Source organism: Poecilia latipinna, unplaced genomic scaffold (genome assembly GCF_001443285.1).
Source record: "Poecilia latipinna isolate Pla-1442-1.1 unplaced genomic scaffold, P_latipinna-1.0 Scaffold305, whole genome shotgun sequence".
Lineage (NCBI taxonomy): Eukaryota > Metazoa > Chordata > Actinopteri > Cyprinodontiformes > Poeciliidae > Poecilia > Poecilia latipinna.
Window position 1 is genome coordinate 98,350 of NW_015112921.1, and position 17,243 is coordinate 115,592.

Genomic DNA, 17,243 nt, shown 5'->3' on the forward strand with positions numbered 1-17,243 from the left:
TTAATACATTTTTAACTTCATAGATTTATTTATTTATTAGGTTTTATATTTATGTCTTTATTGAAATAGTTACTTTATAAGCCTTTCTCTGACCTGAACATGAATCTGAGGGGCCAGTGGAGAGGCCAACATTTTTCAAGAAGGGGTCATGGCCCTCTTATGCCCCCCTCTTGGGGTTGCCACTGTTTGTATCTCTTTTTTTTTTCCAACAAAATTAAAGCGAAAAAACCCTTATATTTTACTCACCCTCATATCGTTACATTTTTACAATAACTAAAATGTACTGCCTCGTTAACCTAATAGTAACGTGCTTCGAGACTCTTATTTTGAAATCGCACCCGGAAGTTTAACGCCTCCGACGTCTTGTTTTGACGCTCAACATAAACTATTTATTGTAAACTTGGGTCAGGCCGGAGAGACGCGGGGGACTGCAGCTGTTGTTACAGCTGACACCCTTCCAGCTGCTGGCAGGTTAGTCGCTCCTCTCCTTCCTATCGCTTCCCCGGTCCGCCGCAGCCCGAAACGCGGCGCTGCCTCCAGCCGGGCAGCTGCTGCTGCTGCGTCAGTTCCTAACAGTGACAGCCCCACGCCCTCCTTATGTTTATTCCTCATTCTCTATTTGGATATAAAGTGTGTTTTAAATCGCGGAACTGCTGCAGAAAGTCACTTTGCGATTTGTTTAGTGAGTCCAGCGGGCGACAGCAAGTCAAACACGCAATGGGCTCCCCGCAAGTGTGAGCACATTTTTGTTTTAATTAAAGCTGTATTAAATAGGTGAGTCTTTATTCTCCCCAGCCTCTCGTCTATAAAACGGCAGGCTTTTATCTGCACCAATGAAAGAGAGGGAGAAACAGGAGGAGGTGGGGTGAATTAGGGAGGAGAGGGGGGGTGTTACACAGTCCTACAACCGTCTTTCCTGTCCTGTTTATCCGCGATGTAGGCCAGCTCTGTCCGGCTGCGAACCAACTTCCTGCATGTGGAAGTAGGAGGAAGGGGATTTCTGAGGCTTTAGCGGCCGCAGCTGCCGTCTGATCGCGATCCCCCGCTCCTCTCCGCGGATGGTGCGGGGTGGGATCATCTGGAGAGGCCGTGGCAGACATTTTACCCACGGTCTTCAGGAGCCTGGCAACTCGGACGGGGACCTCCGCGAAGGTAAAGCATCATTCTGTTGTATGTTTGACACACGCAACAACAAAAAAAGTAGTTGAATAAAAGTTTGACTCAAGGATTTTAAAGCTTCACATAAAGGAGGAAAAAAAAATAAGTTGTATTAAAATATGACCTACCATTTAGAGCATGGTGTTTAGCTACTTTATATTTGTTCAAGGTAGTGAAATAAGCAGCTGGGCCTTTAAGCCATAAGAGCACCAGAACTTTCAGAGTGTAGATTTTGTGTGCTATGCACCTCAAATCTGGAAAAACTTCCAGAAAACTGCAAAACAGCTGAAACAGAGTTCATTTAAACCAAAATTAAAAACGCACCGATTACAGCTGCGTTTGGACCATAAATTTGACCAACATATTTGATGTGTATTGATGATTGCACTTTACAAGATGTAATGTCTGTTATTTTTTTACAACTATTGACTATATGATGTGTTTATTATGTTTACACAACACTTAATAAATGCGCTATATTAATGAAATTGATTGATATAATTGATCATCTTTCGAAACAAAACTGTTGATCATGGATGTAAATTCCTCCCCCCCCCCCCTTTGGGGGTATCCTGTTTTTTTTTGATAGGTTAATAGAACAATTCACTGTTCTGGTTTTCAAAAACAAAGGATAATACTGCCTTACACTGATCATACAATTTGCACATGCACAGACAGCTGCTAAACACAGCAAATGCTAAATGGCAAGAATTTCCCCCCATATTTTGGCGCCCCCTCTAATGCAGCGCCCCTATGGTGCATACCCACTTTTTACGCCAACTGTCATTGGTTTAGAGCATACATACCTAAGAAGGACCAATTTAGAGAAACCAATTAACCTTATAAGGAAGTAGGAGTACCCTGAGAGAACCCACAGGGAGAACATGGAGAACAACCCCAGGTTCAAACTCATGACCTTTATAGCTGCAGGGCAACGGCGCCACCATTTAAAGATTTAAAGAGGAAATCACTCTCTCTGATGATAGTAGGAACCCCCTTTTAATTCAAAGTCCTCCCTGCGCATCACGGAGCCTTGAGTCGGTTCGGATTTTATTCTAAAAAAGCAACATTGCACACCGAGTCCAACTTGTTTTGGCCCGCTACAATCGGGGCTGCAGGTGGATATAAGCAGCGATTAAACTGTTTTTTCAAGGTTTTGCAAAAGTGCAGGCAGATTGGTTAAAACCCAACCCTTGATGGCGGGCGGGGGGGTTAAAAACGCGGAGGTTTGATTCTCATCCTCATTAATATCGGACATCCGGTGGCACTGCCAGCTGCGCCCCATTTTTTATTGTTGTCTGTGCGCTGAAAGGATGACTGCCGGGTCGTCTCTCCGCGCCGCGGAGCGCAGCAGCGGCTGCTGGTGAGGACATATTCGCTTCTTTTTATCTTTTTAGAAACTGAATATGCATAAGGAGGGTTATTAGGACTGTGTGTGTGCGTGTGCGTGTGTGTGTGTGTGTGTGTACAGTGGAATAGAGGCTGTGCCTTCTGGATGTTCTCAGCCGGCCACCACAGCTCCCTCCCCCGCTGCTGTTTCATCCAGCTGCGCGGACACAACCGCGTGTTCATGACCAGATAGCCCACCAACCGGCACCCGATCTCCACCCTTAAATCCAATTTGTTTGCCCTCATAGAAATGTTTTTTTGCATGAAGATGCGCACAGAACGGACAGAGAGCCACTTCCATCCCTCCGTGGCTGAGTGGGAAACGGAGCTCCAAGGACACTGAGGGAGGCGGGGGTCGTTTATTTAACCTACTTTTCCTCTTTTGCATTCATTCACGCAATTACGACAGAAATGGAGAACTCAGACGCACATCTGTGATTTGATCGGTGTCCAGATTGATTTGTTTAGCTTTAATTTGGGTTTAAATGGGCTTCCCAGATTGACTGACAGACAGCACGGTGTCTCCCCGGACCGCTTCCCCGCCTCCTCATCGCGGTTTTCGGCCATGGTGTTCCATCCCAGCCTCTCTCGCTGCTCCGCTCGCCTTGTTTCGTGCGCAGCCATCCGTGGTTCAGGATCATGCTTGAGTTATGATTGAGTCTTTATTCCAGCGACTGAATTTTGATTCTTTCTCACAATCTAAATTTACCGCAAGGTTCACAGACAGGATTGTGCTTAGTGCATGAAAAATGCCATGATTTAAAGGGGGGGAAATAAATAAATAAAAGTTATTACCTCGAAACACATAAACATGTTTCTGCATTTAAAGTTTTGATTTTAAAAAAAATTAGTCACATTTACCTGGGTAACTTTTTCGACAGAATGTTCTTGTAGGAGTATTTTTACTACGCTGCACTTTTAATTTTTACTTAAGTAGTTTTATTATGAAGTATCGTTGCTCTTAAGTAAAATTTCTCCCACTGTGAAGAACAAGCCCGTTTTAACTTTAAAAAAATCACCACATAGACACATATCTGCAGTTTTTGTTAAAGTTTTGTAAGTTTCTTAGTGAAAGAAATTGATTTGGAAAAATGTTTTTTATGCCTGATTTTGCTACTTAAGAATTATATTATCTGTGCGAATTATTTTCATTTTGGACTTTAAAATACCAACATTTCCACATAACTTTGTATTTTGGTTCATCTGATGTTGTTTTTAAATGTTACATTATTTATTTTTTCAGTACTTAAGCAGCTTTTTTGACCAAATCCTTTGTTTTTACTGAGTAATTTCTTGTATGACTACTTTTTAACTTGAGTAAAAATATGTTGAAGTAGTGCTGCTCTTACTTCAGTATAACCTCTGGGCATTCTATTGATAGAAAATATTAAAATGCTCCAGCTTTGATATAGATGTTTAAAATGTCCATCTTTCTACATCTTTCAGGATTTCTGCATGTTTTCCAGTCTTTCCAAAGTCTCAAGCCTCAAATTTCCTCAGGCTTTATACATGAAAACTGTTAAATCACACCCTGTAAAGACAAAGAAGAAAAGTAGAAATATCTTTTATTGTGCCACAGTGGGGAAATTTCTGTGCAACAGCAGCAACGTGTCAGACAATAAAGAGTAAAAATATTGCACAGTATGGGCAGAAATTTAATATTTATAAGTAGGAATGAAAGATGGATTATTGAATAGATGGACATGCAAATGGGACAGCAAATCGACTGATACATGAATGAATGAAAAGAGGCAAATTGACTAGATAGATGGACGTATGGATTGATTAGTGGATGAAAAAAGCCTGAAGATCGATTTTTTTCCATTTTTCTTACATTACATTTTTGTGTTTTTGTGATGTAAAGCATTTTGAACTGCCTGAAACGTGCAAAACAAACGAACCTGATTGATTGAAGTCAAATTCCAAGCAGGAAACCTGATCTTATTTTAGATTTCTGTCCCATGTTTGTCTGAATTGAACGTCTTTGTGCATTCCAGACACACATATATACTATATTTTTTATTTTGTGTACAATTTTGGCTAAATTTTGGCTCTGACTGCATTGTTCTTTCAGTAATTTGTTCTGTTTTTGAGTCTATATGCTCCAGTTAACGATTAATCGATTACTAAATTAGTTGACGATTATCTCAATAAGCGATTAATCGCGATGAATTCAATTAATCGTTTCAGCCCTATAGTCAGTTATATCTTTGGTTGTGTTAACATGTTCAGTTTTACTTTGAAGCTGGTGTTTTTACTCCTACCTCCCTCTGAAACAGCGTAGCCCCCCTCTATGGGCCGATATGAAGGACAAAATGGCCGCCGTCATGCATGAACTGCACCACATGAGCCGTATCGCTCCACACTGTAAATGTTAGCACTCTTGTTTGGCTTGTGAATATATATCTGGCCACAGACCTTGCGGTGCTCAGGGCATTTTGTTTGCTCCCAGATTCTTGTTTGCAAAGAACAAAACAAATCTTTGGTCGATCTTCACAGTGATGGGAGCTGCTGGATTGAAACTTACGGTGTTTGGAGATTAATGGCTTCTGTTTGGTTTCCCTGTGCTGCTGCTGTAAAATCCACCTGTCAGAGTGAGTTTATTAGCTGTGGGACCTTTGGACCGAGTCCGATGTTGAGCCAACAGTCGCAAAATGAAGCCAGTTGTTGCAGAAATACCTGCTTTGCAACTCAGCAGGAGCCTGAAATACTGCTGAGCTTAAAAATCTCTGATTTTTTCCAACCATTTTAATAGATTTTTTTCTTGCTTTTTTACTTTAACCTTCTTTTCTGTAAGTTGCACAACAGAGTATTAGAACCTGAAACAAGAATATTTGTTTAATTAAGAGAATATAGTCATAATATTAGCAGAATAAAGACGCCATTCTACCAGAAGACTGTCATAATATTTCAAGAAAAAGTAGTTTTAATTATTACAAAGCTTGAGTAATTAATCTTTTGGTGTTTTTCATAAAATTTCTGGCTTTATTCTCATATTCCCACAACTGTATTTTTGCAACATCATGACTTTATTTTTTATTAAAAGAAGAAATCTTAGCTTGACCCTTTGAGTTCAGAGTTGACCTAAATTCAAAGTCCAAATAAATAGAAACTGTAAAAGACTTTGGTCAAACAGGATGACATCTTTGTGGTGTGCTGACGTCACTCTGAACTTTGAACTAAATAAGTGGATTGTGAGAACAAAAAATTCAGATTTTCCAAAGATAAAAACAAACAAAAATTTGATTAATCAATAAAATTGATTTATTGTCCAGCCCTAGTCTGAACAGAAACACAGAAGAGTCAGGAAAGAACATGAGTGTAGGGCTGAGACGATTAATCGATTGTTGAAATAATCATCAACTAATTTAGTAATCGATTTTTCTTTTTGCATTTTAGGCTATAAAATGTTTATTTTCTTACTTACAAATGGAATTGAATTACTTGTTTGCATATTTTAATGTATTTCTAATATTGTGTAAAAAGTCTTCAGTGGTTAAATGGAAAATCTGCAGAATCCATCCATCCATCCATTTTCTGAACACCCTTGTCCTTCAGTGGGGTCGGGAGGGGTGCTGGTGCCTATCTCCAGCTAACGTAATCTGCAGAATGTGCAAACTTTTTAATTGATTAATCGAGTAATCAGAATAATCAGTAGAATAATTGGTTATTGAAGCAATAATTCATAGCAGCCCTAAAATCTGAGATTTTATTTAAAAAGCATGTTAACACGTTGCTGAACTTCTCTGTGTGTTTCTTTTGTGCCATAATTTGACGTTTAATGCGATTACTAACAGGATTCCTGGTACCTGAGTTGTGGAGGCATTTGTCATGTTTTTCCTAAGTTGAGAAGGAAGCAGTTTAAACTGGCATTTAAGCCGGTCGTGTTGTGTGCACAAGCAAAACCGCTGGCATGAAAATGCACACGGCACTAAATCTTCCACAAACCTGCAGCACTTTGCGGGTTGAATCGCCTCTTCTCCGTGCTAGAGAGGTATGTCTCTTAGCGTTCGTAGTTTTGCAGGGATCATTATTCTCCTTATCGAGTTCAGACTTTACTTTATGCGTCTGGCGACTGTTTGTGTTACAGCGGCTTGGTAGCTGGCATGCTTTATGAGCCAAATACCAGCTTTCCAAGCGGCTTCTCACAACTGCCAGGCAGATTTTCATTTCCTCATTCCTGTGCTCCCGAGGTCAATCCAAAGGGAACATATTCTGGCATTGTTCTCAAATCACTGAGCAAGGGTCTGTTTGAGCTGCATGCTTTGGCTTTTCCGCAGTTTTCCAACAGTATGCCAGCATTGTTTCTGCTGTGAGTGTGTGTGTGTGTGTGCATAGATGTTACCCTGTATTTCATCATGTTGCCATTTGTAAGCGTCTCAGGCTGATCAGTGCTTACAGCTTTGCCTCGTCTCTTCTTTTCTAAAGATGTCGTTGGTCGAGTGTGATCGGGTCGGGAGTCAAAACGCACTTTTCCTAACGATTCGGTTTAACATTTTTTTCTGAACAACCTCAGCCAAAATCCCTGTATTCAGTTGTAAATGAGAAAGCAGTAAAAACTCTCTGGAAACCTGCCTGCATTATCATAACAATGTGCGGATGACTTGTTTTTTTTTACCGTTTACAGTGAGCCGTTTTATGCAGCTAAGAAATGTTTTCTATAAACTACAACATTTAGGCTCATCGCGGTGTTTTTGTTGTTTGTTCTTTATCTGCATCGTTATAAAAAAAGTTGAGGTTTCCATGTAGCTACAGCAGAAGTCGTTCCAATAAGAAGTTGCACGAAGTATTAGAATATCTGGGCTTTTTTGGAACATAAAGTGACAAATTCAAGTTCAAAAATACGTAATTAATCCCAAAGGGAAGTTAAATAACCTCCTCTCACATGTTGCTGTGCACTGCTGGTCAACTGGCCGAAGAAAGGTAATAAGACTGAGACGATTAATCATCATTAATCGTGATTAATCGATTATTGAAATGATTGTCAACTGATTTGTAATTGATTGTTTACTAGAGTAAATACAGATATACAATGTGCTAATTACTTAATCCAATTAATCGTCAGAATAATGGATAGAATAATCGATTACTAAAATAATTGTTAGTAGGTAATCATGTTAAACATATTAACTTAAAATTACAGCTTCTATAGTAGGAATTTCTATATTTACGATATAATCTTTGTGTCACACGTTCTCAATTTTGTTGCCAAGATTTTGTTAAAACTTTGTTAGCAGGAAACTGGTATTTTTACTCAAACTAATCTGATCAAGATAATCTGGTTACAGTTGTGCACAGAATGAGGGCATATTGTCTTTTCAAACTCAGTTTCTAAAGTAAATAAAAGTCTACTTATCACAACAATTTCTTTTTATTTTAGCCTGTTTTCAGTGGGGATTTGTCAGCTAAGCTGCCTCTCAGGACATATTGACTGATCAGCTGCAGAAAAGCCCATGTTTAGACGTCAAGGATAATGTTTTCTTTCCACTTCCTGTTTCACAACTCAGGATATTTTCCCCTGGAGAGATCTGAAGTCACGGCGAAAGGTTCTGACAGTGCAACAAATATATTCGGTGAACGTTGCAGATTCAGTTCCTGTGCGCTAATTTTAGACTTCAGTCGCTGACATTCAAATTCAATCACCAAAAGCTTAAAGAATGAGCTTTATGTTTAAAAAGCCCTCTCACTGTGCTTTTGTGTTTGTACAAAATGATCAGTTGCGCTTTATTTCAGTGCAGTGATATAATTAGAACAAGTAAAAATATAATAACCCACCATCTTAAATCCGTTTATCAATCTGATTAGCTGATCAAATGCTTTAAAAAAATCAGCATCTACCTCCTGAACATGTGCAGCTACCAATGCTTTGCTTCAAAATGGCCTCTTATTAGAGGAAAATCAGATAGAAAATGGGCACATTCTGCAGATTTTTTATTTCAGCTTTTTTTAAATGCAATACTAAAAATACATAAAAATCCTCTAAACAATTGAGTACATTCCTTTTAAAATAAGAAAATAAACATTTGATTGCCTAAAATGCAATGAAGTAGCATTCCTTTAATGTATGGTTGATCATTTAAGGATGCATTTGCAGTTAAAAATACTTTACAGAAAATAAATTTGCTGTATTAAATGAAAGGCGTCTAGTTTTTAGTTTCTTTTGGACTTGATTTAACAAATTTATTTTCAGTAATAAGAACAGGATTTCAAGGCGCCTGCTCTGTTTATGGCTTATAAACATTATTCCTGTCTGGCTCTCGCACATATAGAGTCTATAAATATGATATTTATAAACTAACAGGAGTTTATAAATATCATATTTATAAACTAATAGGAGTTTATCAAGAGAAACTCCTACTAGTTTATAATTGTGGATTACTTTTATTTTTCTTCTGTTCTTTTGTTTGTGTTCATGTAAAGCCCTTTGAAATGCCTTGTTGCTGAAAATGTGTTTTCTAAATAAAATTATTTTACCTAAAAAATGCATACAATAAAAGCTGATGTGGGAGCAGCAGAGTCGGCTTTTCAGTAAACGTCTCTGGAAAAATGCGGTTTTACTTCATGTAAAAGCTTGGCTATGAAAAGACGAATGCTTTGTGTTGCACTTTACATTTTTTATTTTAACTAATTCGGTAATAGTTTCATCCTGATTACAAATAAAAATTGCATCACAGTTGAATTGCAGTTGGAGGGCTGCACAAAATCAATCCAAAGTGCACAAACTGGCCCCTGCGCCGCACTTTTAACACCCCAGCTATAAATATTAAGTTTTCACATGAATTGAATGTAAGTGCCGACAGGATCCTGTAAGACTTACGAATGTGTTCATAATATGTGTGAAAAAAAAGTTTGCGCCGCTGCTCAGCGTTGGCCATAAATCTATAAGCTGTTTGAGTTTTGCTAAGATTTTGCCTTCATGAATCATTTAATTTGCGTTTTTACTTTAGATTTACTGTCTTCTCCTGTTTCCAGGTGCTTAGATTTCCATTCCTCCTCTGCAGGTTGTGTAATATTTAACAAAGTGACATCAAAGTTATTCTTTGTTGAAGCTCGTGTCAAAACATCTGTTCATCCAGAAGTAACAAATGCTCTGTGGTAATCCTCCATATTTGCTGCATAATCAAATTTAACCTTTTCTTGCCCCATAAAAGCTTCTGCAATTGTTGTTTGGAAAGCTCTCTGTTGACAGGAAGTGACATGTCCTACATTTCTGTTCAGCAGGAAGCTGGTTTATGTCGAATAAATGGATGTATTAATAGCAAAAAGAGAAGCAGGCCACAAACACGAGCAGGTTTAGCTTTGGTGGCTGCGCAGACTTTAAAAAGGAGAGCAGTACAGCAAAATAAAGCCAAACAGTGAAAAATGGCTCCTGCTGCCGAATCACATTCATCTCAGAAATGTTTGCTGTTGGACACGTTAAAATCCTCTGATAGTTTGTCGTTTTTTGATCAAACAAAGCAAACATGTGAGTGTAAATTTAAGGAGACTCACAGCTTCCTGTTTCTTTTGTTTCTTCAGACTGTGACAAAGATTTTTGGGGATACGAAATGTGAAAGAAGGGCTCCACTTTTTCACCTTCTCAGTCTAAGGTAAGAAACATTTCCTTCTGTCGCTTCTGTTTGGAAACGTTTTGACTGTGTGACGTTTTCTCTGGAAATTAATTCGTCTTTATCTTTTTTACTGTAAAATATTTTCCTCTGCTGTGTGTAGAACCATTGTGTTTGTGTAAATCACATCCACTGATGCTTTAATGGTCACTTTTCCTTCTGCAGAAAAGTGACTGCTTTTGAAAACCCCCAGAATGAAACGCCCCCTCTGCCTCCTTCAGTCTGAAGAGCTTTTTAAATTGTATTGGATAACATTTATTTGGCAAGGTGTGCATAAATAAGACTGCGATGAAGATGAAGCAGTTTGAATTTTTATGACTGCTGACACTTTTAATTAAACTTTTAATGCAACTTTGTATTAAAGTGTCATTATTTACTGACTGACACTTCATGACAACAGTCGTAAACATTCATGGAGACTCCTTCATGTTCATGCTGTCAGTCTTATGCACACCACTTCAAATAAGGTGTTGCCTTTTACTGTGTGCAAAATTACATCCAAAATTGATTATTACTGCAGCTTTGGTGATCTGAATAAATGGACATTCCCAATGGGATTTAAAAACAAACAGAGAAATCAGATCAACCTCCTTTATTTAGGAGAATTGGCTTTTTCTAATGTAGTTTTATTGTTTATAGTCAGTAATTCAGGTGTTTTCTGTGTGTCTCTCCTTTTATGAAGGTCTGGGTTTGCAAATTAACCTGTACAAAACGATGGTTGCTTTGTTTTGAACATGTAAGATTGCTTGATGTGCTGCTGTTCTTTAAATTGAAATGGAAACCAGCTTTTATCTTCAGTTTTTTGAATTTGGTTACTAAGGGCAAATCGATAAATCTTCCATAATTTCCTTAATTTTTGGGAGATCATCTGATCTTTTCTGTCTTCACAGAAAAGGAGCCACGTCTCCTTTTGCTCTGCAGAGAGAGACTCAGTCTGCAGACGCTACCCGTCTGCACGTCTCTGTACCCACAAATTTAAGCTAATGTTTTTTTCCAGACACCAAAAAACATTAACTTATTGGCAGAAAACAGCTGAGTGTTTTTTTTATTACTATTTTAAAGGACTTGAGCTGTTTTTAGAAGCAGTAGAAACTGAGACAGAATAACAAAAACATGAAAGTTTTCATGATACGTCCCGTTTAAGATCTAATATTATCACATTATGTTACATTATTACTGCCAAATATAGTCAAGACCATTTATCCCATTCATCATTTTACCAACAGCAGCCGACTTTAAAAATCTGAGCAAAACACTGTAGCATAATAGAAACAAATAAAAACATTGAGGGGGTAAAGTGGGAGACGACTGAGACAAGATTCAACAAGTACGAAATATTTTCCTCAACAAAACGCCACCAGTTCAGCTAAATTTAAATTGTTTTTCTGGGTTGAACTAATTTTTCTTATACAAAAACAGAAAATGTTACCAAGTATTTCTGGTCTAGTTTCTACTGCAAATATCTTAGTACACTTTAAATAAAAAGTAACTTATAAATAACTTTGCAACTTTAATCAAAATTAATTAAGTCAATAATTAATTTTCAATAATTATTGACTTTCACTCAAAGTACTTGTATAAAGAAGATAAAAACAAGAAAAAAAACACATCAAACAGGTTAAAATTACACAGATTACATTTAAAAAGTTTTAAAAAACAATAACAAGTAAATAAATAAATAAAAATTAAAAAATTTAACAGTGGGCAACAGCAAACAAAAATGTTTGTAACCTTTATTAACCAGGTGAGGGCAGTTTTTTTTCTTGCATATTGTGAAATAATTATTTGGTTTAAATTGCAGCATTTAGTTAAAACTCACAATTCAAGATTAATGAGCTTAAAAACAATATTTAGACAACTTGTCTGTTGTTGTTAAATCAACTTCATAAACTTTAATTTCTGAGTTTAAACCAAAACAATTTTCTTGTGACTTAAATTACATTTTCCAGTCAGCAGGTGAACTTTCATTTTCAAGTTAAACCAACTTCACATGTTTTACAGTGAACAAGCTGCTTCACCTTGCAGAAAATCTGTTAGTTTTGTCTTATTTCGAGTGAATTACGATGTTTATTCTAATAAAACCCGTGGCCAGGTTTTGTGTTTTTGCAGAGCGGAAACACGCAGCAGAGCTGTTCTTGCTTGAAATGAAAAGTGCGTTTTGTTTTTGCTGCAGAAGTTGCCTGATGTGACGTGTCCACATCCTGACACCTTCCTGCCTCGGGCATGCCTCAGGTAAAGCCGCTCCGGCCCTCACGCCTTCGCTGCGCTTGGCCTACATGTTCACAGTTTCTCACCTGCTTCTCCGCTTGCAGCCGGGTATGAATGGGATGGAGCCTGCGTTTGGCGAGGCCTACGGGGGCCACAGGGGCCTGCTGAGCCCCTGCCCGCTGGCCATGTCGCCACAAGGGGGCAGGACTGAGTACGATCAGGTAGAGGACCAGGGTGGGGGATGGGAACTGATGGGAACTGATGGGAATTTATTGATACTGATTCCATCATCGATACTGATTCCATCATCGATATCACTTATCGATTCGATTCTCTTTGAGTTGTGAAATAAACTATTTAATTAAGAAATCGCACCATGATTCAAACTAAATCTGGCTTAAAAAATAAGAATCCCGCCGTCAAATGAGCATTTTAAGTTAAGTTTTATCCACCTCCTGGTTTTTCCACCTAACATTGATTTCTGAACCCTTCCTGATTAAAATATTAGTGTTGTTGTTTCTAAATGAACATGAATTTGTTTTCTTTGCATTATTTCAGGTCTGAAAGCTCTGCACCTTCTTCGTTATCTTGACCATTTCTCATTTTCTGCAAATAGAAACTAAATGTTTTATTGGTAACTTCAGAGACATGATGTCAGTAGTTCATAGAATAAAAGAATAAAGTTCATTTTACTCAAACATGAACCTATAAAGAGTAAAATCTGAGAAACTGGTCATTTTTAGTGGTTTCTTGATGTTTTCCAGAGCTGTATGTTTGCTGCTTTCAAGAAATTTAATCTCAAGTAACATTTTCTTAATTTAGAATATTTTTCTTAAAATATCTTATTTGTCTAAGTAAGACAAATACTTGATGTATTTTCAGTGACTTACTGCTTACACTTTTAAACAAGAAATAGGAGCTTGTTTTAAGTCAATAATTCCTTAATCCTGATAAAAAGTGCCAGTTTCTTTGGCAGATTATTTTACTTTCAACAAGACATTTTTCCCATTTGATACCTGAAATAATCTGCAGTGGAACTAGAACGTCTTCATCAATATCAAGGAGTTACTGACTTAAAATAAGCTCTTATATTTGCTGAAAATTTACTTGTAAGTTAATTTAGTTTTATTCCAAATGAAACAAGATATTTTTACTAGAAACTAGAGAAAAATACTTGGTAACATTTTGAGTTTTTGCAGTGTCAACTTTTGACCGAGCAACTTTTACTTGTAGTTGAGCAACATTTGTCCATCAGTATCAATACTTTTACTAAAGTACTCCAGTACTTTGCTAAAGTACTGGAGTACTTTGTCCATCTCACCCATAAATGTCTTCCCCTCGCCTGCTGTAGAGCGTGCTCCTGATGCTGGGCTCCCCGGCGTCGCCACGGAAACGGCCTTTCGAGCTGCTGAGCGACCTGGTGGATGATGGCGGTTTTGGCGAGGACCAGCATCCGGAGCGCTGGGACGTGTCGGCGCTGGACGAGATGGCCCGCTACACCAAGCTGGGCCTCGGAGTCGGCGGGGAGCTGCTGGCGTGCTCCGAGGACGCCATCTTGATGGGCCGCTGGGGGAGGAGCCGGGAGGAGGAGGAGGAGTGGAAGAAGAGGAGGGACGGCTGCGTGGCCCCTCCAGTAACCCAGGAAGTCCAGGTCTCGGCGGCGGGGAAGGAGTCGCCGCGTGGCCCTGTTACCGTGGCAACACAGAGGGAGCTGTGTGCCGCCGGAATGGGGATGGGAGACGAACGCGACCAAGAGCTGTCGAGGGAGTGTACAGTGGAGGTGTATCAGGTGGCGCCCGAGGAAGAGGAGGGGCAGGAACAGGAAGCGGCGGCGGCGGCGGCCGGGTCAGGGCTGGCGCTGGAGCACTGCAGCGAGGAACACAACTACTCCCTGAGCCAAGGAGGGGAAAAGGCGGCCAGGCCGGCGCTCAGCGCTCTGCCGGAGGAGGCGAAGGAGGCTGAGGTTCAGCAGGAGGTGCAGGGCAGCGAGGACAGCCAGGCGAACACAGAGCTGGAGGACGAGGAGGAGGAGGAGGAGGAGGAAGAGGAAGAGGAAGAGGAACAGGAGGAAGGGGCAGAGGAAACGGCGGTGGAGGCTGAACTCTCGAGCTCCTCAGAAACTGAGTGTGGTGAGTTTTGGCTTTACGTGGCAAAGTGAAGTCAAGTTTATTTATTTGCACAGCACATTTCAGTCAAAGTGTTTTACTTCATAAAAACATAATAAATTATGAAACAAACAATAAAAACTACAAGTTTTGAAATCAAACAATCTTACAAAGTAAATTAAGAGCTTATTTTAGTCAATCTTTTGAGAATATTGTTTAAAAAGTACTGGTTCCACTGGCAGATTGTTTCACTTACGGGAAAATGTCATGTTATAAGTAAAACTAGTACTTTTTATCAATATTAAGGAATTAATTACTTAAAGCAAGCGCCTATTTCTTATTAAAAATTACTTGTAAGTCAGTTTTGTCTAATTTCAAGTTTACTAAGATATTTGCAATAGAAAGTGGACCAAAATTCTTGTAAGATTTTGTGTTTTTGCAGTGACTTTGTTGCTCATTTTTGTCCCACTACAATCCCACAAAAGTGCAAATAATGTGAGATCCTGGTTGGACCAGAGGTTTCATTATCGAGAATAAACCCGAAAAAGGCCTGACCATATGGACCTGTAATCCAGAGCAATGACTTCAGTAACATTTTGTGTTTTTGCAGCGTAGACTTTGTTTTCCAGAATGTGAACCCAGTTTCAGACTGTGATATCTGCAGTTGGTGGATTTGAGCCACACAGTAATCTTTGTGCCTTGCTAACTGTTCTGGTGCCAGTAAACCAGAACCTGAATGTGCAACAAGAGCAGACCTGCACAATGTTCCACATCTGAAAACCAGCATCAACATGATAAAGATCTTACAACCAAACAGTATTTACAGTAGCTTCTGGTTCACCAGAAACAGACGCATGTTCCAATATTTTCAGAAAAAATCAAAACTTCTTGTATTTAGCAAATATAAATAATTATAGTAATGTTAACTGGTCAGAAACAGGAAATATTTAATCTGGTTTAATGTGAAAAAAGTGATTTAAAAAAAGAGTTATATGTTTTTTTTATATAGTGCATAAATGTCTAATTTAATCTGGGTCTATGCCAAATGATAAATAAATAAATTATATAATAATAAATAATTTACCAGGGAGCAGCTCTGGTTTGGTTCATTTTAAATATCAGGAGATTCACTGTATATACCTGTGTGAAATTTGACCTAAAAACATCAGGTAGATAATTAATTCTCTAACTAAGAGCATGCATTCATTAGGATTCATTAGTTGACCTGAAGTGTTTTCTGAAGAAATGTTTTGCTTAGCAGCTAGCAGTGGGCGGCATGGACTTAAAGTTTTATCATATTTTGTACAAATACTATGATATTCATGTGATTTGTAAAACTAACTTGCAAACAGTAAGTGCTTTTAATTATATTTTACATTTTAAAAAAATATTTATTGATAGTTTCATTGAATAAATATGAAATATGCAGAGTTTCCCACAGAAAACTAATGTAGCTAAGCCCGATGGTTTATGCTAGCTTATATTAGCTTCTGGCAGCTAGCAGCTTCGGGAGACAGACCACTGCTGCAGATTTTAAATTTAAATTGAACAAATTAAATACAACATATCTTCCTGCTATGCTATATTACATATATATGTTATATTTGTATGTAAAACACAGGGTTTCCCACAGAAAACTAGCTAACCCTGATGTTGGGCTTAGCTAGTTTATGCTAGCTTATAGTAGCTGCTGGAGACAGACCACTGCTGCAGATTTTAAATTTAAATTGAACAAATTAAATACAACATATCTTCCTGCTATGCTATATTACATATATATGTTATATTTGTATGTAAAACACAGGGTTTCCCACAGAAAACTAGCTAACCCTGATGTTGGGCTTAGCTAGTTTATGCTAGCTTATAGTAGCTGCTGGAGACAGACCACTGCTGCAGATTTTAAATTTATAATGAAGAGATTATATATATAACATATCTATTCCATATGTTATATTACATATATATATATGTAGATCTTCAGTGTAGATTTTGTTTTATTTTTCCAGTCTCCTTCCCATTATCATCCCTTCTCCTCGCATAAATAAACAAATCTTAGGCCTCCTACTGCAAGGTAACAAAGGGATACATCTCGATGCCAAACCCCAGCTGGAGTCATATTTCTCCATTTTTCTTCTCCACAGAGTTGGTGTCTATTTAACCAGATAATCTTGTCATAACAATTTCTGACGTGGCAAACCAAAGGCGTCTGTAATGGGTGGAAATGTGTTGAGTTTGTGAATTTAGGAGGTTGAGGGAAAAAGGCAGAATATGTCTGTGTGGGATGGAAAGATTGAGCTGAGGGGAGAATGTGAACATGTAGACAATGGTGTTATCTGCAGACTGGACCAGATGACATTATGTTACATAAGCTGTGTGTGTGTGTGTGTGTGTGTGTGTGTGTGTGTGTGTGTGTGTGTGTGTGTTTATCTGGAAGCACTTGGCTAATGGAAAAACGTTCGGACTTGGTGTTTTGTTTGTGCAAATCAGATTTGCTCTCACTAGAACGTCTTCATCAGAGCCGGATTTTATTGGGATGTGGAGAAGCATCTCTTTTTGTTGTCCCAGTGGCGGATTTATTTTATTTATGAAGCTATTATTTGTGGCTTTGGACGCCTGAGGCTAATCTACAGTGACGTCTGTCCATGAAACAGTATATGTCCCTTCTGCTGGTGCTAGCTTTTCATTTGGACATGAAGCCTGTGTTGGTGGATTAAGGCTCCCAGCATGATTTCATACAGGCGGGAATATAAACTTAAAAACCTGTCAGTTATGATTA

At 38.5% G+C, this 17,243-nt stretch overlaps 1 protein-coding gene across 3 annotated transcripts in view; it reads left to right on the forward strand.

The window, feature by feature from the left end:
• Positions 1–295: 295 nt before the first annotated feature.
• The window catches only part of LOC106948733 (CREB3 regulatory factor-like), a 42,706-nt gene continuing 25,758 nt past the window's right edge, over positions 296–17,243 (forward strand). For 2 of the 3 annotated variants that reach the window (XR_001425236.1, XM_015034573.1), the window contains exons 1-6: positions 296–471; positions 941–1,152; positions 10,066–10,136; positions 12,328–12,386; positions 12,467–12,583; positions 13,714–14,491. Coding sequence is in view for 2 of the 3 variants with exons in the window: in XM_015034573.1 (XP_014890059.1) it covers positions 12,378–12,386; positions 12,467–12,583; positions 13,714–14,491 (904 nt within the window). In the remaining variant the exon portion in view is untranslated. Of the gene's footprint in view, positions 472–940; positions 1,153–2,323; positions 2,522–10,065; positions 10,137–12,327; positions 12,387–12,466; positions 12,584–13,713; positions 14,492–17,243 lie in introns of those variants that run through there. The other variant, XM_015034574.1, reaches the window with a different exon arrangement.